Source organism: Chiroxiphia lanceolata, chromosome 14 (assembly GCF_009829145.1).
Source record: "Chiroxiphia lanceolata isolate bChiLan1 chromosome 14, bChiLan1.pri, whole genome shotgun sequence".
Taxonomy (NCBI): Eukaryota; Metazoa; Chordata; class Aves; order Passeriformes; family Pipridae; genus Chiroxiphia; species Chiroxiphia lanceolata.
In genome coordinates, this window is record NC_045650.1 from 8,042,113 (window position 1) to 8,061,815 (window position 19,703).

The 19,703-nt window shown below is 54.0% G+C and overlaps 2 protein-coding genes across 3 annotated transcripts; one reads left to right on the top strand and one right to left on the bottom strand.

The window, feature by feature from the left end:
* The first annotated feature begins 1,565 nt into the window (after nucleotides 1-1,565).
* Nucleotides 1,566-10,184, top strand: TNMD (tenomodulin). Its single transcript, XM_032702070.1, has 7 exons — nucleotides 1,566-1,613; nucleotides 1,737-1,871; nucleotides 5,072-5,212; nucleotides 6,000-6,101; nucleotides 7,945-8,098; nucleotides 9,280-9,452; nucleotides 9,752-10,184. The coding sequence occupies exons 1-7, from the start codon at nucleotides 1,566-1,568 to the stop codon at nucleotides 9,959-9,961; spliced, it is 963 nt and encodes a 320-aa protein (XP_032557961.1). The 3' UTR covers nucleotides 9,962-10,184.
* Nucleotides 10,185-12,534: 2,350 nt separating this feature from the next.
* Nucleotides 12,535-17,973, bottom strand: TSPAN6 (tetraspanin 6). 2 transcript variants are annotated; one of them, XM_032701872.1, is made up of 8 exons: nucleotides 17,857-17,973; nucleotides 17,567-17,755; nucleotides 17,183-17,257; nucleotides 16,521-16,619; nucleotides 16,121-16,276; nucleotides 15,375-15,458; nucleotides 13,466-13,565; nucleotides 12,535-13,281 (listed from the first exon to the last, which is right to left on the bottom strand). In XM_032701872.1, exons 1-7 carry the CDS (start codon nucleotides 17,941-17,943, stop codon nucleotides 13,497-13,499), a joined length of 759 nt encoding a protein of 252 aa, XP_032557763.1. In that variant the 5' UTR covers nucleotides 17,944-17,973; the 3' UTR covers nucleotides 12,535-13,281; nucleotides 13,466-13,496. The 2 variants fall into 2 exon arrangements, with proteins under 2 accessions (XP_032557763.1, XP_032557764.1); XM_032701873.1 differs by lacking the exon at nucleotides 17,183-17,257 and having other exon boundaries at nucleotides 17,857-17,967.
* Nucleotides 17,974-19,703: the final 1,730 nt, after the last annotated feature.

Sequence of the window (19,703 nt, forward strand, 5' to 3'; positions counted from 1 at the left end):
AGTTTCCAGTGAATAACAAAAGCTTCTGAGATGGAACTTTCTAGTGAGAAGTGAAGACAGACAAACCTGGTGTCTGCACAGATTTGCTGCATTTAGATTTCCAAAATCTCTCAGATATTTTCAAAGGCTGCCTGTGATTGATTTCCATTAAAAAGGGATTTTTTCCTCCTCCAAATAACCTCATCAATATGATTCCCTTCTGGTATTGGCATCTCAAATATTAGACACCCTTGGTGTGTTTTACATCTGTGGCACTACCAAGGGGCTGTGGGGTGAGGAGCTCCTGCTGCTCCAGGGCCAGGGAGCCCAAACCCCTCTGCAGGGAGCAGATACACACCAGGACACACTCCTCTGGCACACACAGGTGCACAATGCTCTCCCCAAGCTATTCAACATCTCCACTTCTGTCCCTCCGGGATTTATCCCCAGGTTGCAAGTAGCGATGTTCCCAATGCTTGCAAAGCCAGCCCTGGACCTGCTAAAAGCAATTTCTGTCTCCATTTCTCATCCTGAGCAAAACTTGATGTGGATTTTAATTTTTTTCTGTGCAATTTTAATTAGTACATGATGCGCTCTGGGTTTTTATTAGAGTAAACAGCTTGGAAAAAGAGTTCCATGCCAGCCCTTCTACACCAGGGAGCCTCATCATGTTCAGACTAGAAACCTCACTCCGGATTTCTGAAAGCCTTTCTTGAGATGGGTTCACTTCCACGAAGAAACGCTACGATTTCAACACAGGGAAATTTTTGAGCGTATTGAAAGAAAAAAAATTAGTCAGGAAATTCCTGGCTAGGCCGAATTTGGGGCAAGGCTCTGCACGAGGCGGGCGTGGGATGCCACAGCCCTCCACTGGGAGAGATCAGGCTTCACGGCGCACACACACACTGCGCATGTGCTCACGCGTGTGTACATGCACACCCGTGTCCATGCCCATGCAAACACATTGCACACACACACACACACACCTGTGTGCACACACATGCATGTGCATACACACCTATGCCCACCTGTGCCCATGTGCCTGCACACACGTGCTCATACATGTACCCACATACACTTGGTCCCCCGCCATTCCCATCTCCCCCCACCGTGCCCGTGTCCCCCTGCCACGCAGTGACCCCACTGGCAGCTCCTGGGCTGCACCCACTGCAGAGCCCCACTCTCATGCACAAACAGATGTAAGCAGCCCCGACTGCAGCAGTGCCCACATCCCCAAGCTTCGGGGGGACTGGCGGCATTTGCACAGCCTGGGCACCTCCAGCCGTTGGTGCATGGGCAACAGGGCAGGCAGGAAGCAGAGATTAAACCAAAAATGTGACCCTGGACGTATGTGACAGACACCGACCGCGCTGTGAAGCTTCACGTGGGCTCGTGTCCAGCAGCGTGGGAATGGCTTGTGCCCTGCAGACAGGAGCGCTGTGGGAGCGCCTGGGGCCCCGCAGGCTGTGGGGAAAGCTGGCTGCACCTCCGTGGGGGCGGCCGTGACCCAGCCTTCCCACCGCCTGTGCAGACAGAGCCTAACTCCACCTCGGAGCGGGCTGGCGTCGTCGCACACGGAGGAGACCATGGGAGGGACGGCTCGGGAGAGCCCGGAGCACTGCCGCTTTCTGGACGTAAGTTCATGGCTTGCCTTGCCCCCCTCCATCTCTGCAGCACCACAAATGTCTGATGCGTGCGTGTCCTCCCTCCTCGAATCCTCGGCACACCCTGGCTATCACTGTTTTGTCATTAACTAGGCAGAAGCAGCCAAGCCGCGGAAGAAGAGCTGCCCCAGGTACCAGCTCTGTGGACTGCTCCTCAGTGTGCTGCTCCTTTCTCTTATTCTGATATTTTTTGGTGTCAAATACCTCTGGAACCCAACACCCAGAAAAGTAAGTAAAAACTCTTTGATACAGCATTTCAAAGCCTTGTTTCCCCGGACAGAGTTGTCCTCCTTCCCTTAACCCCTGAAACTTTTAACTACTCCCCAAAACCCAAGCAACTTCACAAAGTGCATTTTCTCAGACCACAAGTATTCATGGCACTTTTAAAAATCTCTGTATTATTCATAACTAGCTTTTACTTAATACAGGCTGAGTTTTTTCCCTGCCACCGCATTCTTTCCCCAGTTGACAATTACAGGGGGTGGGAGCTACGCCACAAAGAGTTAAAGTTACTCTTATTTCACCGGCAGCAAATTTTATGACAAGTAAGAAAATATTTTCCATTTCATTTCAATTATCTTGCCAGAAAACGGTGGAAAAGTCATTATGCCACTGCATAGAGAGGAGAGAAAGCCAGGACGCAGTGGTGATTGATTGTCATGGATTATATTTCTTACTTTAATGTGTCTGCAATGTGAGGGGATGGTGAGACAGATTAGCTTCTGGAGGAGCTCCTGCTATACTGGATTGGGCTCTTTTATTCCCAGCTCCAGACGGACACTGCTGTAGTGCCGAGCATGTTGGGGTGGCAGCAGGACTGTGCATCTCCTGTCCATCTCTGCCTGCTGCCACCCAACATCCTGACAATTCTGCCAAAACTCTTTTTTTATCCCATACCCCAAGTAAAGCCCTTAACCTTGAAGCTAACAGCCTGCCCAGTACCCCTCATTCTCCTTTCCTTTGAATTTCCATGCTCATCCAGGAGGCCCCACTTTGCACCCTGGCGCCAGCAGGTTTTGACAACTCTCAAGAACGTCTACAAAATTCCCATGTGCAGCCAAGGCAGCCTGTTTCCCATGCTGGCAACTCCTCTCTCCTCCCTACCCCACGCCAGAGCTGCTCCAGCCCAGCCAGGCTGCCCTCCTGCCAGGCAGAGGAAGCACCCTGCTTGCTGGAAACTTTGTCTTCTTATCAGCAAATAGAAATAAATACCCCCCAAAATAAAAGAAAAAGCAATAAAAGCCAGATGTGCCTCCAGGATCCTGCCAAGATGGTTATAAAGTCTCTACTGTTCCTAGAAAAACAGAGGTCATGCCAGCCATGAGGGGAAGAGGTTGTTAACCCCTGGAGGGGAGGATTTCCCTTGGCAGCACAGAGACATTGCCAGTCTCAGAAAGCATATCCAGAACACCAGTCCTTGGCATCCTCACCGTCGGGCACTGGTGAAGGATGGAGTCCATCCAGCCCTCCCCAACACCTGATGGGCAGACAAGTGGAGTGTGAGGTCACAGGAAAGCAGAGATGCTCCTGCAGTGGAGCTGCATGCTGACACTCCCAGTGTCCAGCACTGCTGTGTCCCTATGGCTGCAGGGCAATGTCTTCTCCAGCTGACCCAGGAGCACTTGGGGAAAAGCAGGATGGGGGAGACTGGAACTTCCTAACACTCAAAAATATAAACCAAGGGGAATTAAACTCTTCAAAGAACAAGAAACCCTTCAAGCTCCCGTAATGTAACCAGAGTGTGGGAAAAAAAACTTGAAAGAAAAGTTGTCCCTCCGAGGGGTTGCCTTGGACGTGGCTGTGCCCCCTGCAAGGCAGCACCTGTGCCAGCAGGCACAGCAGATGATGCAGCTAACAAGGGGTTTTCATCACAGCCTCGCAGGGCTCACCAGAAAGTGTCATTTTTAGCCCTAGAAAACATCTCACAGCTCCCTGAATAGCACGGAGCTGGCAAAGCCCAAGTGGGTTAGCTGGACACTGCACTGGCCAAAGTAATTCTTTGTAAATGGAGAGGCACTCGAAGGTACGGTGCCACCTGGGATCCTGCTGTCCTAGAAATGATTCATGGCACCATGCACATTTTGTCAGTCAAAACTAGCAGCCTTACAGCCATTTTAGGCTTCAGACTGTTTTTACCATATCATAAAATCCATTGAGAGCTATATATCTTTGTAAAAGCTTCTTGCAGACCAACAGGAGATGCTCATCACTGCCAAGGTGCATATCACTCCTCTAACCTTTGAGCAGGGGTGAAGGTACCTAGTGGTTCCCACAGCTGGTTCTGTGCCCAGGTGGATGCAAGATGGGTTATGCTGATGCTGGAAACATTGCTAAGAGACTTTGAACCCCCCAAATGGGAAGGTATGTGCAGGAATCAGGAGACTGTGAAAGGGGGGTTGGGTTGGCACTGAAGGCAGAGCCCCTGCCCCACATCAGTGGGGCCAGGTTGCTCCTTCCCTGGCTCCATGGCCATACCAGGGGATTAACAGGGCTTTCCCATCACCGTGCCTCCATCCCTCCTCCCTGCCCGGTGGACTTGAGGGGTTTTGCACAAGCCCTTTGCTTCCACACAGCACCGGGAAAACAAGACTCCCTGAGGCTCGCCAGCTCACGCTGCGCCAGCAGGATAATTTTTGTGCTTCAAATAGCATCTGCCACTACTCATCCTTTAAGGGTCAGGCATCCGCAGAGACTGGAGGGTTGCCGGGCTGGCTGAGTGCGGCGAGCACCTGCGAGGAGGGGAGGGCTGCTCCCTCCGGCGCTGCTCACCCCGGCTCCCCGTGGGGAGGAATGCCGCCGGGAAGCCGGCTGCTACGCCCCGAAGCTCTTCAGCAGCCCTCAAGGAGGTCTTTGATCCGCAGGCGATCCTTGATCTCCTCCAGGCAGAGAGAGGCTCTTACCTCTGCCTTTCCAGGAAAAACAGAAGGCACAGAGATGGAGCGAGTGAGCTGAGGACACAGTGATTGGAGTAAGCAAGACGGGGATGCAGTGATGGAGCAAGAGAGACAGGGAGACAGTGATGCAGCAAGCAAAGCAGGGAGAAGGGAAAATGAGGTCCCCTTGGGTTCAGGACTTCAGTCCCACCTGGGATGTAACCAGGCTCATGCCACAGAAAGCACCAGCAAGAGCTGAGCTGTGGCAAAGCTCCTGGTGCAAGTGTGGGATGAGCATCTGTTCCTAGGTTTGGCACATCCCAGGCTTGACAGACAAGTTACCCCTCATTCTGGCTGCATGTTGACCTTCTGCTGAGCCCTTGCACCAGGGAGCTGCCTCTCCTTGTGCTATCCAGAAGGTTGCTTTGGCTCAGAGCCGCCATGTGAGGAAGTAGCCATGGCAGGATACCCAGCACCAACCTGTTCACCCACTGGGCAGCATGTGAAACTGGGAGGGGTGCTGAGCTGACCCCTGTGTGACTTTGGCCCTTACAGGTCTATGATATGGAACACACGTTCTTCAGCAACGGTGAGAAGAAGAAGATTGTGATGGAGATTGACCCCCTTGCCAGGACAGAGACCTTCACCAGTGGGAATGGCAGCGAGGAAATCCTGGAGATCCATGACTTCAAAAATGTGAGTGTGGCAGTTTGTCCCTGAGACCCCCCAGTCTTTCAGCAGGACTGATGGGACCCCTTAGTGTGCTGTGGAATCACTGAAGCAAGTCCCAGGACTGTTTGCTCCTGCATCAGGGAGAGAAATGCTCAGACTCTGGGGATATTCTCAAAGGAAAGAAGATGTGTACCTGCATAAGCTTCCACTGGTATTTATAGTAGTATGGTTCAGTTCCAACAAAATATATCTTCAAGCAAGATCTGGTTATTGGATTTACCCTTGCAAAGGAACACAATCATCATCAGTCTATCCAAGCCCAGTACATTCATCTGTCTGGAGAGCATTAAAACCTCATGACATTGTTGTAGGCTCTCTCTGAAACCTAATTAAAATTTGTAGGGAAATACCCTGTGCAGTGACATATGGCAAAATTTTGAGCTAATAGCCTAGCAGGAACTAGGGGATGAATGTTCATATAACCATAACGGTCAGATGCTATTCTGCATATTTTTATTTATGATAATGAGAGCTCATGATAGTTATAAGGAGAAGGGGAGCGGAGTAAAATTTTATGACTACCTGCTTTAAAATATTTACAAAAATCCCAGTTCTCCCAAACCATAAAATGCAATATCGCTTAGGAGAACCTGTTAGTGCATCTTAGCACCACTGTGGAACAGAGGTGGCACAAAAACATCAACATCAAAAATATGACTAAGTCCTCCTCCAGCTGTACCTTCTGTACAATGGGTTATTCGTCCTCCTCTTTGCCCTGACTGCTTTTTGAGTGTTTGCTTTGATCCTGCAGGGAATAACCGGCATCTTCTTTGTGGGACTTCAAAAGTGTTTCATCAAAACTCAGACTAAAGTCCTACCTGAGACGACAGAGGCCAAGATCCCTGAGCTTGAGGTAGGTGAATAAAACAGAGCACCTCTGTCCCCAGTGAAACTCACTCCTCTCCCTGGCATAGGAGAGTGGCTGCCATTCCTGCCACCCTCCCATCTGCGCCAGCCTTCCCAGAGAGGCTGCAATAAAGAAATAATGAGCTGTGATCGCTTCATAAAATGCTCTTATTTCAGAGGATTGCTTATAAAAACAAGTGAAAAGAGACGGGATTAGACAGCGACAGACAAAAACCTCTCAGCACAATACCGGAGATCAAGAACAATAATCCTGTTGTAGTCAAAAGGTCGCAAGGCAGCTCAGGATTAGCAGGCACCAAAAAGTCAATCAAATTGTTTTCTCGCAGGTTTGAGCCTCGTGTTCTCAAGCAGAATGAGGCAGAAGTAAGGGATTTAAAAGAGCAGCCACTTCTAGGAAATGCGATTTGAGAAAACTCTTGGTGTACAGACCTGAGAGGTGGGAAGCACCAGGCTGGGGCCGCTTCCCTGCATGGGCTTTCCTCCCACTGATGTGCCTGGTTGCTTCCTGCATCAATTTATCTTTTGCCCACTGCATCCTGCTGCAAGGAGCCTCACATTTTGCATGCTGCATGGAAAAAGGTGTTGGACTCCCTATTTTAACCCCTCTCTGACCCCGGAGTGATGGCTCAGTCCTTTGATGGCAGTTGTCCCCTGGCCCTGTCCCCATCCCCAAGGCCCCTGTGGTGGCACAGCCTTCCTGCCTCCCCATTTGAGAGACGGTGGGTGTTAGCAGATTGAATCCCCCCCAAGGATGCTGCCGCAGATAAAACACCAGCAGGACATGTGTTTGAAACGAAGCGTGGGCAGAAACATTTCCCTGAATCATGACCCAAATTCCCAGACACCGATTCTTTGATTATGCCCTAAGAAGCTAATAGATCTTTTCAGCTACCATCATAAAAGGGATATGACTTCCCAGGCTTTAGCAGAACATCGCCCCGGGTAGAGAGCTGAAATGTAAAACCCAGTGAGATAAATGTAGATTTAAGCTCTAGCCATCTCTTCTCAGAGCCTGCACGCTGCCAGGTGCTGCAAGCAGCACCGCCCCAACCCCACAGCTTCTACCAGAGAATCCAAAAACGACCCAGACTGGGTCAGGTTTTGTTGGCTCCTTCCTGTGTCTTCCCAAAGTCATAAGAAAAAAACTCTGTGAGAGAGATATACAGCTCCAGACGCCTTCTGAGAGAAAAATGCCTTTTGCCAGCTTGCTCTATGGGCTACCACCAACAACATAGACAACGTTGCCTTGGCAGAGAGCTCAGTGCAGATCCATCCAATAATCTTTATATATCTCCCTCCCTAAGTGTCTGCCAAAACACACCATGGACTAATGCAACGACAGAGACATGTGGTATAAATTACAGAATACAGCCGTGCAAAGAATTTCTGTGAGGAATAAATTAAAGTGTTCGATCACAAAATCAGTAGCAGAAGGAGAGAGGGATTAAGTACTAAGAGCAAAGCAGAGCGGAGATGTTTTAATCTTGTGTTTGAATGAGTTGGGGTGCTTCAGAAGGCTCTTCTAGATAGTGGGGACTGCACAGGAGAAGGCCTTTGGATGATCAACCAGGAGAGGAGAGAGCATAGTGGTTTTGACTGAAGGTGGACAGGAAAGACAAGGCTTTCTTTGTCCCCATGTGAGGACCAGTTGGGTACTTTGTGTGCACCCAGAGAGCACCATGAGCTAAGGCAGATAAAGTCCAGATGCTCTCTGGGAGGGGAGAGGTACCTCTGGGTAAGCCAAGGGAAATAGAAGCAGCCAGTGTGGGGGGAGAGGGTGTCTCCCATGTGGATGACCATGCCAGGGCCAAATCTTGCTCTTTTTCCAGGGAGAAGAAATCACCACCACCTACTTTGAGCAGTCTGTAGTCTGGGTGCCTGGGGAAAAGCCCATTCAGAACAAGGAATTCCTGAAGAGCTCCAAAATTTTTGACATCTGCAGAAATGTGACCATCTTCTGGATCCACCCCACACCAATAGCAGGTACAAGGAGCCATCTCCTCCCCAAGGTACTCTTGAACCCTCTCACCAGGAGCAGCTCTGTCACACACTTGTGGCCCCCCTGCCGTGTCCCCCACTGTGACATGGTGGGAACCCATTTTCACAGCCTTGCTGTACATCTCAGACACAAACACAGTGTTGCCCATGACCACAGGAGATCTCGCCCAGTGTAATAGCAGGGGCTGAAGTTTCTCTCTGCAAAGCGCTTGTCTCTGCCAGCTCCCCACTGACCTGCACTTTGCAGAGTGGCCACCCTCCTCATAACAAGGGAAAAAAAACCCAATCCTTTGTACCTGCAAAGAAACCAGCGCTGCTGGAAACTGGGACGCCTAAATTCTCGACACCGCATGAACATCAGAGTGTGAGCAGACATCTGCATCTAAATCACACGGCGGGGTTGCCACCTCCAGCTGCTCACTACACAGCCCTCACAGAGGTTGTGGCCTCTGAGATCTGCCGGTGTAATTACCCACTCTCTCTAACCCACTTCCAGCCGAATGAGCTAGTTTAAAACTCCCTACTGAGAAAACTCCCTCTGCTCTGCAGCCACAGAGCCACATCATGTCCCCAACAGGTACCAGCCACCTGTGGTCCTGAGGGCAGGTGGGCATCAGAGATCCTTGGTGCAGAGGGAGGCTGGTATCCTTGACTTGACCCCCTTCTGCTCCCTCATCCCTGCTGTTAGACCCCGTCTGCAGCAGCACTTGTGTCCCAGGTCAGTGGGTCCAACTGGGTCACCAAGGTGCATCCAATGCCTTTGCCAGGACAGCAGTGTCCCGAGGCTTCCTGGCATCTCCCCCAGCAAAGGAAATTAATGCTGCTGTGGGTCTTACCCAAGCTATGAGTGCTGTATCTACAAATCCACCTCACCGCAGCAGATCCCACCATGAGGATGTGCTTCTACACACCCACAGCCTCATGCAGGAGGTGCCAACAGCACCCACAGACACCCATCACCCATGGCCATGGGGATGGAATGGGCCATTTCCTCCTACAGCCCTTCTCCCGGGCTGGGTGAGAGCAGGAGGAAATGGAGTACTGATTTCCTGATGGGTGTTTTCTGTACCTTGGCACCAAATTCTGGTAGACACATTAGTTCTTGCTGCAGCTTTTGTCCCTCTGCTCTGTAGTTGTTGACAGCAACATTTGGGCTCTTCCTGTAGCTCCTGAGCTGGCCAACCTCGAAGGGGCAGAAGAAGAAGACCCTGAACTGCTCATAGACAACCAGAGCTGGTTGGATGGGGGGAGTGAGCATGAGGTGGAGAAGGATGCACAGCTGGGGCCCAAGCGCCGGGCACGACAGCTCACTGAGGAGGACCTGCCCGTCAATGACTATGTGAGTGAGAGAATCCCACCCTGGGGTGCCCTGCCCATGATCTGGGGTGCCCTGGCCACAACCCTGGGGTATCTTGGCCATGCTCCCACAGTGTCCTAGCTATGCTCCTTGGGATGTCCTGTCCATGCTCCTTGGAATGCCCTGTCCATGCCTCTAGAGTACCTTGTCTATGTTCCTGGGGTGCTCTGCCCATGCCTCTGGGGTGCCCTGGCTGCCTTCCCAGGATGTCCTGTCCATGCCCCCGGGGTGCCTCAGCCGCACACTGCCCTCACTGCACTGACTCTGCCTCTTCCCCGCAGTCAGAGAATGGGCTGGAGTTCCATCCCCTGTGGGACGAGCGAGGCTACTGCTGTGCCCAGTGCCGCCGTGCCAACCGCTACTGCCGGCGGGTCTGCGAGCCCCTCCTGGGCTACTACCCCTACCCCTACTGCTACCAGGGCGGGAGGGTCATCTGCCGGATCATCATGCCCTGCAACTGGTGGATTGCGCGCATGCTGGGCAGGGTGTAGCACCCACCGCTCAAGTGCTGCCCCACACCCGCCCGCCACGCCACCACCCAGCTAGATGCATCCTGACACAGCCAACAGCAGGTCACTACCTGTTTGATGTCCAGTGAGGTGCAAATCTGCCGACTGTGGCACCCTCACCGTTGTATCCCCCCGGCATCCTGCACTGCTCCGGCGGGGCTGGGTGAGGCTGCGCTCGAGTGCGTTGCCACCATGCTGAGCAGCGAGAGGCAAACAATAAACGTCTTGTATGAGTGATTGCAAAGAAAATGGAAAGTCTTTTAGTCTCAGTCTGATGCTTAATGGGTCTGAGAAGTGATCTAATTGCTTGGCTGCCTTGTCATGAGCATCCATAACTCAGGTACTGGGTCTGTCGGTGCTCACCTCACTGGGAACGTGCAGAGGTCCCTAATTTGCTCTCTGATGGCGCTGGTGGTTGTTCAGCATGTCCTGACCCCCTGTTCCAGCATGCTCTGATGTGTTCAGTAGTTGTTACTGACAGCTCAGGGGTGCCACCAGTCCCCTCTGGAGTTGTCTCAGCACAGGCAGAGGAAGGAGCTGGCACAAGGAGCTCCCTGAGGAACCAAGCATCCAAAATGAGAGGGAGCAGAGGGTGTGAAGTACCCAAGGGTGACTAGCTGTCTCCAGCTCTGCTACCAAAACTTGATGCTCAAGGGGAAAAAGTAAGTCCTTGACATCAAAATCCCTGTGTGCCCCTGTGCAGCCTTCCTCTGCCCACAGCCTGGGGGCTCACACCAGCCCCAGGTTCAATCTCTCATCCCAGGGAACCAGCTGCTGCCAAGGAGCTCTGACATCCCACAGGTATCACCAGGTGAAACCCTCTCTGTGTCACCAAGGAATCACACACTGTCATGGCCAGAACATACATACAGAGAAGGGAGGAGAAGTCAGAGCCAGACCCTCCTCACCTTCCTGCATCTCCCATGGGGACATAAGCACAGTTTCAGAGCAGTTCCCTTCATCCCTGTTCATGACTGTGCTGACAATGTGGTTAAAACACTGTGAGCATGGTGCAGCAGAACTCCCCACACCAACCAGCTTTGGGGACACCAAGCCTGACAAGTCCCCTGAGACATTTATCCCTCAGAGAGGAAAGGTTCAAACACAGTGGGAGATGTGTGAAACCCACCCAACCATAGCTGCTGCAAGAAACTAGAGCCCTTCTGTCCCTGCTCAGTGGGTCCAGACAGGTGACCAAGGTGCATACAATGCCTTTGCTAGGACAGCAGTGTCCCAAGTCTGCCTGGCACCTCCCAAAGCACAAGCCTGTTCCTCCAAAACATCTCTCCAAATTAAAGTGAGTTGTCTGCGTAGGTGCTATTCAACCAGGTAAGATCCACACGCTCTGATGGCCACAGTGCTGTCACTGCCTATGGGGATGAGTAGGCTGAAGAAGCCTCCACACTCCCCAGGTTGGCACAATCCATGCTGGTTTTCCTGCAGCAGCTCGGAAACCTCCACGCTCCCTGTGTTACCCTCTGCTGGCACTATCCTTGTCCACCTGGTGTCGTCCAGCCACCCTGGGAAGGGATTTGCCTGTGGAGGCAGAGGCACAGACCAGGGCAGGACAAGGTCTTTCCCTCTGTGCAGGCTTTCAGATGAGGATGGGTTTATCCAAATATGGTTCTGTTTCTCACATGTCCTTGCCCTGTCTCCATCCATCCATTAATTGCTATCAGCCAGTCTCCAGCCCAGTTTCTACACTCTGATGCACTCTGCCTTGCCATCCCAAGCCAGGAGGCTTTCAGCCTGCCAGGAGCTGACAACAGTCTTGATTTACTCACCTGGGTTAAGTGCAACACAGGGATTTTGGGTGTTCCCCTCCAGGTTCCTCCGTCAGCAGGGAGGCTGACCTGTAGCGGGTGATTGTCCACACTGTGGGGCGGCGGGGCTGGGACAGCTCACCCAGCACCAAGGCAGCATTTGCCAGAGTGGTGACACTGACAAAGGGCCACCACTGCTACCCATGGCTTCACTGCTCTGCTTACACCTGCCTCCTCTCCAGGAACAGGACAGGCAGCCCAGCATCCAGCCAGACACAGCCCATTTGAGTTCAGTGCTTGAGACCCAAAAATCCCTCAAGCTTGGCAGAGAGGAACTTCACTACATCACTGCAGCATCAGGCTTGGCAAGGCAAAGGCTTGCTGATGAAACAGCCACAAGATGAGCAGTAACAAAGGAACGTAAAAGCTTAAATCCACATTTCTTGCCCTGGGGAGCAGCTAGGGACTGCCCAGCACTGCCCTGCCCTTTTCTCCAAGACAGTGGCCAGCCAAGGATGCACGTGTTTGCACTGGGCTGAACTTACCCACCTGGCTCCTGGGCTGGGATGCTCCAGGCCCTCTGCTTCAGCACCGTTACACAACCTCTGTTATGAAGAAAATTCAATTACAGAAGTTATTTGCAAACACAAGTGCACCAGTGCACGTTGGAGGAATGCGAACTGCAACGGCCAGAGGTTCCTGCCTGGCCCGGGGTGAGCAGATCACCCCCAGGGGGGATTGCTGCTCTTCAAGCAGAGGAATTTCTAGGACATGAAAGAAAAGTCAAGGAGGTTTCATAGAGTAAAATATCTTAATATTTATTGTGTCTCAGGACAAAAGAGTTCTACTCAATACATAAAATGAGTTGAAGCAGCATATAATACTGACAGTCAAGTCACAGCTGACTCGGTGCAAGGACACCTACCAAGGTAAAGGCACCAGGAGCTACATCACCAAATCTCACTACAGCTTAAAAAGAACCACTACAGCCTGTACTTCAAGAAGTACAACTATAAAAAAATATATAAAACCCAGGGTAGGGATAAGAGAGAGCTTGGCGACAAGCCAAGACCTGGCAGAGCCAAGGCTTCAGGCAGGCAGGGCCGTGTTTTAATGGGGCAACAGCCTCATCTCGAGAGCAACCACATCCAGAGAGTAAGGGGATCTCAAAGGGCTGCCAGAGGGGAGGGGAAGCATCGCTTTCCCAATGGAGGCACTGAAGATGAGCACGGTGAGTCCCACGAGGCCACCAGCAGGGTCGGTTCGACATGGCACAGCACTCTGCACTGCCAAGGAAAGAGCTGCAGCGCCCGGAGGAACATGCTGGCTGTAACCACCACAGCTACACTAATTATCCCAGGCGGTGGCACAGCAGAGTAGTGTCAGGACAAGTCCCTGAGCACACTAGGACAGCTGGTGCACTCGTTTCTATGAGCTAGTCGAGAAGAAGATCAGTCAGTTCAAAGCAAGATTTCACAATGTGGCATCCAAAGGAAAACTGAAGGTAGAGGTATCCTCCTCAGCCATGGAGAGCATTCCCTGCAACACACAACAGCAGAGAGATAACAGACAGGATGGATTTATACACAGCTTAAAATGACATAGGAGACACGGTCTTGCAGGTTCCCTCTAAGCACATGCCCCACACATGGTGCACCTATCCCAGGGGCAACCAGGCAGCAGCCAGGGATACAGAGACAGCCCACTAAGCTCACAGACATACCCAGCCACAGGCACAGTGTGCTGGGGGCCAGCTACACCATCTCATACTGATTGTTCGTGATGTACCGGGACAGGCAGCAGGCAAGAATGATGCCAATCAACTGAAAAAGAGAAAAAAAATCCCACGTATCAGAGGTAGCCAAAACCAGGATGAGGTGTTCTAAGGAGAAAAACCTGACAAATTGCTCCGGAGTTATATAAAATCCAAGGATGGACAGTGGTGTTTACGAACCACAACAGGGGCTGCTGTGCCCTGCTTTGGAATCACTGAATGTGGCTGAAGCAGAGGATCCTGGCTGGCACCAGCCAAACAAGCTCCTCACAAGAGACGCTCCACATCCCATCCCGTTACATTTTGCTTCATGAAGCATCTACTGTTTTATGGTAATTGTGGAGATTACACAGATATCAGAAGAGTCACAGCCAATTACACAGCCATCAGAGAACGGCAGTACCTCTCCCTGTTACAAGGGCAGTGGGGAAACAAGGCTGCTGTTCTCACATCAGCATCTGAAGGACACGGTACTGTTATCACAACATGCTCTGTTATCACAACACAGCCCCCCAGCACCCATGCAGACATTCAGGGACAGGTCCTGCACAAGCCTGGCCTCCACAAGTGGAGTTAGAGGCACATCAGCACAATGAGTCCCTGTCAGCCACACAGACAGCAAGGCTTGCTGAAGGAGCAATAAAAGCTAGGAACTGGTCATAATTCCCAAGTCTGCCATCAGCTGAGATACTTTTGCAGCTGGGAGTGTGTGTGAGTTCACCATTTGTGTGTCGGCCACATCTCAGTGACCCCACAGCAACCACAGCCCAAGCAAGGAGGAGCGTGGGGCCAGTGGCTGGGCACAGCAGAGCAGCTACATCTCCCAGGCTCTCCCAAAGCACTTGGTAGCACAAGCTGCAGCCAAGGGCTGTCAGCTCATGCCTCTCCCCCAGTTCACTCTGTCCGGCACGGAAAACACATGGCAACACACTCATTACAGCAGAGTATCTTGGCAGGGTTCCTTCTCCCCACGCCAGCACCGGCAGTCAGTGGTCCTGGCCAGCAGTGCCTTGATGCTCATGTTATGGCCTCTGTGTGCTGGGTCAAGGGGAGGGTGAATTCAAGCCCCTCCAAAGCAAAGGTCAGCTGCTTAGCACCGAGAGCCCAGCAAGCTCCCCCAATCCAGCTAAAGGAGAGACGGCTGCACATTCTGCAGCTCCCGCAGCGGTGCATCGGAAAACCCTCGGCACGATGGGAAACCCCACCGCAGCGTCAGTGTGCCCAACACCCAGCCTGGCGGAGCTGGGGGCAGGGGCCTCTCGTTTCCTGCCGGGATAAAGCCTCCCGGAGCAGGGCTGGCGAGCAGGCTGCTGCTGCGGCTCCCGCAGGAAGTGTCCTGCAGGATAAAGTAAAGGAGAGGCTGCGGAGCAGGAGGGAGGGGACACAATGGCCGGGTAGAGTGGCACGTGGGGTGTCAGCCACCAGCACAAGTGGTGCCCCGTGGGTACTCACAGGGACCCTCTCACACAGAAGCAATGCCAAAACACCTCCCTGATAACAAGAGAGGTTGGTGGGTAGGAAAAGAAAGGGCGCAAATTTGATCCGTGACAAGAGCAGGCACAGGGAGTTTGTTTGTCTCTGTTTGGTTTTCCTTAAGTCAGTGGTTTCGGAGGGGAGCTCTTCCCAAATAACCTGGGCTCATGGAAAGAGAACTGGTGCTTCAGCTCCGGGTGTAAGAGACTGGAGCCTGCACAGTGGTGAGATAAAACCCAAGGGGAATCTGCGGAATAGCTGCTCCTCCCTGACTGAAACTGGCCGTGCCTTTTGTACACATCAGACTTTGAACTGAAATTAAATACCTCCAGAGACACACTAGCTTCATTCTGCACTCCTCCTGAGCCTGGAAAGGGAGATTTACCTGGAAACATGCGATGCCAAAGGAGATTCCAGCCACAATGCTCATTTTGGACTCCATAGTTGACATTACCAGGAAAAAACAACCCTGCAGAGGAGGGAAAGCAAGCATATGGGTCCAGTGCTTTTCACTCCCAGGAGTACAAAGCAGCACCTCCCCAGAGCACCCACAGCTCCAGGTGAAGATGCTCCTGTGCAGGCAGATCTGGGGTTCTGGCTGCCCCCATGCTGCCTGACCTCAGCAAAGCAATTTCCCTATCAGTGCTGCCCCAGACAGACTCTCATCCCAGACACTTCAAGGGGAGCACAGCCCTTGGGCTGCTCCCAGCAGGAGCACTGAGCAAGGAGCAAGGTGACTCATCAGAGGAACATGCCTTGCATCATCCAACCATCCCTGCCGGATGAGGTCACCTGTGCTCACCACTGGGTCAGGACTTTGCACCAATGGGAGGTGTCACCATTACTGAAATAAACTTTACTGGGAAACTACTTCCTTACTCACCTGTTCTCCAAAACACACAGCCCCAAGTGCCAGTGCTTGGGTCCAGCTGGTCCCTGACCTCCAAGGAAGGAGTGGGGGGACTCCAAACCCTTCCCCTACCTGCACTCCAGGGGAGTCTCTGGGTCACAGACCAGCTGCATTGATAGAACAGTTCTCCTTTCAAGCCTCCCAGGGACAGACTAGCCCTTCTCCACCTGCCCATCCCTGCCTCTAGGACTGGCAGTGGGATTCTTCTGAGCTTAACTTACATCCACAAACACTTTCAGCTTGGCCTTGTTTGGGTCTTTCAGATCCTCCTCTGAGCAGTCGTTTGGCCTCTTGCAACAGCTCTGGGGGATGCCCTTCTGGCTGAAGTATTCAGTCCTCTCCCAGTCCGAGTAGTTCTGCACCCCACAGCACTGCAGCTGGAGGGGGAAGCACATTTGGGAAGCATGGTCACGCCAGGGCACTGATCCCCTAGTCCCAGCACCACTCCCATGGGTTCCCAGGGAACTTGCTTCTCCAGGAACTGCAGGATCTCATCCAGCATCTGTGAGATGGTGCACATATGACAGTGACACTGATGCCGTGGGGGGTCCCAGGGGACACCCTGGGGCGAGGGGAGCATTCCCACCTGATGCCAGCCAGACACCAGCCTGGAGTACTCACCGTCCTCTGGATGGTGTCGACGGCCTCGCTGTGCCGATCCGCAGTCACGTTGTAGTTCTCCAAGGCCAGGTTCAGGTTACTCTCAAAGTTTGTCTTAATCTGCAGGAGAAAGGCCTCAGTGGTGGTGCCGTGCTCTCTTATGCTCCAGGACCCACATCCCCACGTTAGTCACCGCTCCATGATGGCAGGAATGACTCCGGCTGTGGCCAGCAGACACTTCCCAGCCACCAGGCAATTAGAGGCTGTATTAAAGGGCAGCTGGATGCACTGTGGCAGCAGGGATGCTGCATGTAATAACAAGGACCTGCACAGTGCCAACTCCCCCCCAAGCAGGCTGCTCTGTGGCGCAGGAACCCTCTGAGGAGCTTTAATTACTGAAATTATTGCAGAAGATAGATCAGAGCCAGAAATTACAGTCCAGGGTTACTCTGCCAGTTCTGGTGGAGGGGCAGTGTGCTGTGCTGGGCTGACCCTGCACCTAGGCTCATCCTTCTGGGTCCTTACAGGGACCAAGCTCCTCTTTAGGCTGTTTTAATACCATTTCTGCTAAGCTAAGCACCACTCCCAGCAGCACCTCTGTCCCTCCAGCGACACCTGCAACTGCACTTGGGTTAAAACAGCATCAAACTCACTCCGAGATGGCAGCGGCCACCCAGACTCACCTCGTGCCTGAAGACAAAACCCACGACGGCAGCCACCAGGACGATGAGGAAGATGAGGGACAGGAGCATGGCATACTGCGGGCAGAAAGGGTGGGATGGGAGGGGGTGGACTGGTTGGGGTAGGACGGGATGGGATGGGGTAAGATGGGATGGGATGGCATAGGATGGGACGGAACGGGGTAAGATGGGACGGAACGGGGCTGGAACAGGGGGAGTTGAAAGAGGATTGGATGTGGTAGGGAGGGGGTTTGAACAGGGTAAGTTGGGATTGGAGGGGATAGGGATGGGGTAGGGAAGGATGGGACGTTTTGGGATGGATCAGGACAGGTCAGGATGGATTAGGAGAGGATGGGACCCCATCCTGCTCTGTTTGGGGCCACCCACCAGCTTGAGCATCCAGGTGCTGCCACGGCAGGTGGCAAAGCAGCCAAAGGTGCCCAGGAGGACAACGACAGTGCCGGCGCCCACCAGGACGAAGGGGACGTTGGTGGCCTTCTCGTCCAGCAGGGAGAAGTAGACGGCCAGGCTCACCCTGCCCCAGACGCCCACGGCCAGCAGCACAATGCCCGACACCTGGGGAGAGGGGAAAGCTGTCGTGGCTACCGACTGTCACGACAGAGCGGCGCGGCCGCGACTTGTCGCGGGGTGTTGGGCGGGGCGGGGTGGGCGCTCACCCAGAAGATGAAGGTGTAGGTGAGCAGGACGCTCTTGAGGCAGGTGATCACCGGCTTCGTCTGCAGCCGCCGCGACGGGGACGCCATGGCCGACACTGGTCGACTGCCGGGACCGGGGCCGGGGCGGGGCCGCGGGGACACGCCCCGGACACGCCCCTGGGCGGGGCCGGTCCCGCCCCACCCGCCGGAGGGGCCCGAGCGCTCCCGGAAAGGGCCGAGCGCGTAGGAAGAGCGGAGCTCCTGCCCCTCGGGATCCCGGTGTCACACCCCGAGCGGTGTCACCCCCTGTCCGGTGCCACCCTCTGCCTGCCCCGTGTCACTCCCTGCCCGTTTCCTGCCACTCCCTGCCCGGTGCCGCCCGCTGTCTGGCCCGTGTCCCCCCTGTCCAGTGCCAACCCCTGTCCAGTGTCACCTCCTGCCTGTTTCCTGCCATCTCCTGTCCGGTGCCTGTCCCGTGTTACCACTCCGGTGCAACGCCCTGTCCTGTGTCACCCCCTGCTTGGTACCACCCGCTGTCCAGTGTCGCCCTCTACCTGTCCAGTGTCACCCCCTGCCTGTTCCCTGCCACACTCTGTCCGGTGCCACCGCCTGCACCATGCCGCCGCCTGCCCGCCTCGTACCACCCCCTGCCACCTCCCACCTGCCCCGTGCCACCCTGTGCCACCCCCTGCCCGACCCATGCCACCATTTCTTGCCTCCCCGGTGCCACCTCCTGCCTGCGCCGTGACACCCTCCACCTTCCCCGAGCCACCTTCTGCCCGATGCCAACCAGTTCCTGCTTTCCTGCCCCAGCGGCTGCCGATGCAGCCCCAGCCGCAGAGGGGGGCCCCTCCCGTCCAGGTGTCCAACAGGAGAGCCACCTCGTGGCCCAGCACACGGCAGTATCACCGTGCCAACAAGCGACGGGCTTCCTGCCCTCCGTGGGGTGAGCACCCCCTTCCGCTCCCAGGGATGTCGCCGGGCTGCAGGGGGCCGTGGGCTCCCCACAATCGGCAGCAGCAGCCCCTCCCGGCAGCCCTCTCCTGCTCAGGACAGCGTTATTAATCAGTGCGCTCACTGGCCTGGCCGCCACATAATTAGCCCATTGAGGCAGCACGTCCTTCCCCCCTCACCACCCCACGCCAATGTTCCTACCTGTCTGTGCCAGGCTCACCCCTCGTTTCTCCTTGCCCATGCAGTCCCGTGTTCCAGAGCCCAAATCCCAGATGACTCAGCTCCCGCCTGACCCCAACCCCGTGAGATGTGGGGCGATAGGTCCTAATGAAAGCATTTTGTTACCTCTGCCTCGCAGGGGCTGAACTTCAGCTGGAAAACAGACCCCAGCTGGAAGCGCTTGCCTCATGAGCAGTTTCAGAGCCCGCCGTCTGCAGTGGAATCTCTCCCTCCCTGCTGGAAAGAGGTGGGAAAAGGGTCCTGGTTCCTGCAGTTTTGTGCTTGTCCCCCCCATTCCCGGAGCCCGGCAGGGCTGACAGAGGCTCGACTTGGCTCTCTCCTGTGTTTAAACAGGCTCCTGGCTCTTCTGCTTGCAAAGAAAAACGTCTTACAACTTTTTAAAGCCTCAGAGGAGCAGGAGGAGCATCGGAAAACGGGCGATCCTAGGACTTGTAATTTTTTACAATCTCATCATTTTGGGCCTGACTCACGGCTTTTGAATGTTTGGGACGGGCAGCCAAGGGGGAAAGTAAGTTTGCTCAGCACCAGCAGCACAGCCAGGCAGGAGAGACAGGCGTCTGTGCGGTGCCCAGGCGACGCAGGGGGCCGTCGTCCTGCTTCCAGCCCCTCTCCATCCTCCTCAGGGCTCGCGGCTGCCCCTGGACCCAGCACGGCAGGTGGGCTGCCCGGCCCCC

Coding starts and splice junctions, on each gene's coding strand:
- TNMD (XM_032702070.1), top strand. CDS start 1,566: ATGGGAGGGACGGCTCGGGAGAGCCCGGAGCACTGCCGCTTTCTGGAC. Junction 8,099..9,279: donor CCACCCCACACCAATAGCAG/GTACAAGGAGCC, acceptor CTCTTCCTGTAG/CTCCTGAGCTGGCCAACCTC. Junction 9,453..9,751: donor ACCTGCCCGTCAATGACTAT/GTGAGTGAGAGA, acceptor TCTTCCCCGCAG/TCAGAGAATGGGCTGGAGTT.
- TSPAN6 (XM_032701872.1), bottom strand. CDS start 17,943: ATGGCGTCCCCGTCGCGGCGGCTGCAGACGAAGCCGGTGATCACCTGC. Junction 16,277..16,520: donor TCGACACCATCCAGAGGACG/GTGAGTACTCCA, acceptor TTCCCCCTCCAG/CTGCAGTGCTGTGGGGTGCA. Junction 13,566..15,374: donor TTGGCATCGCATGTTTCCAG/GTAAATCTCCCT, acceptor TCTCTTTTTCAG/TTGATTGGCATCATTCTTGC.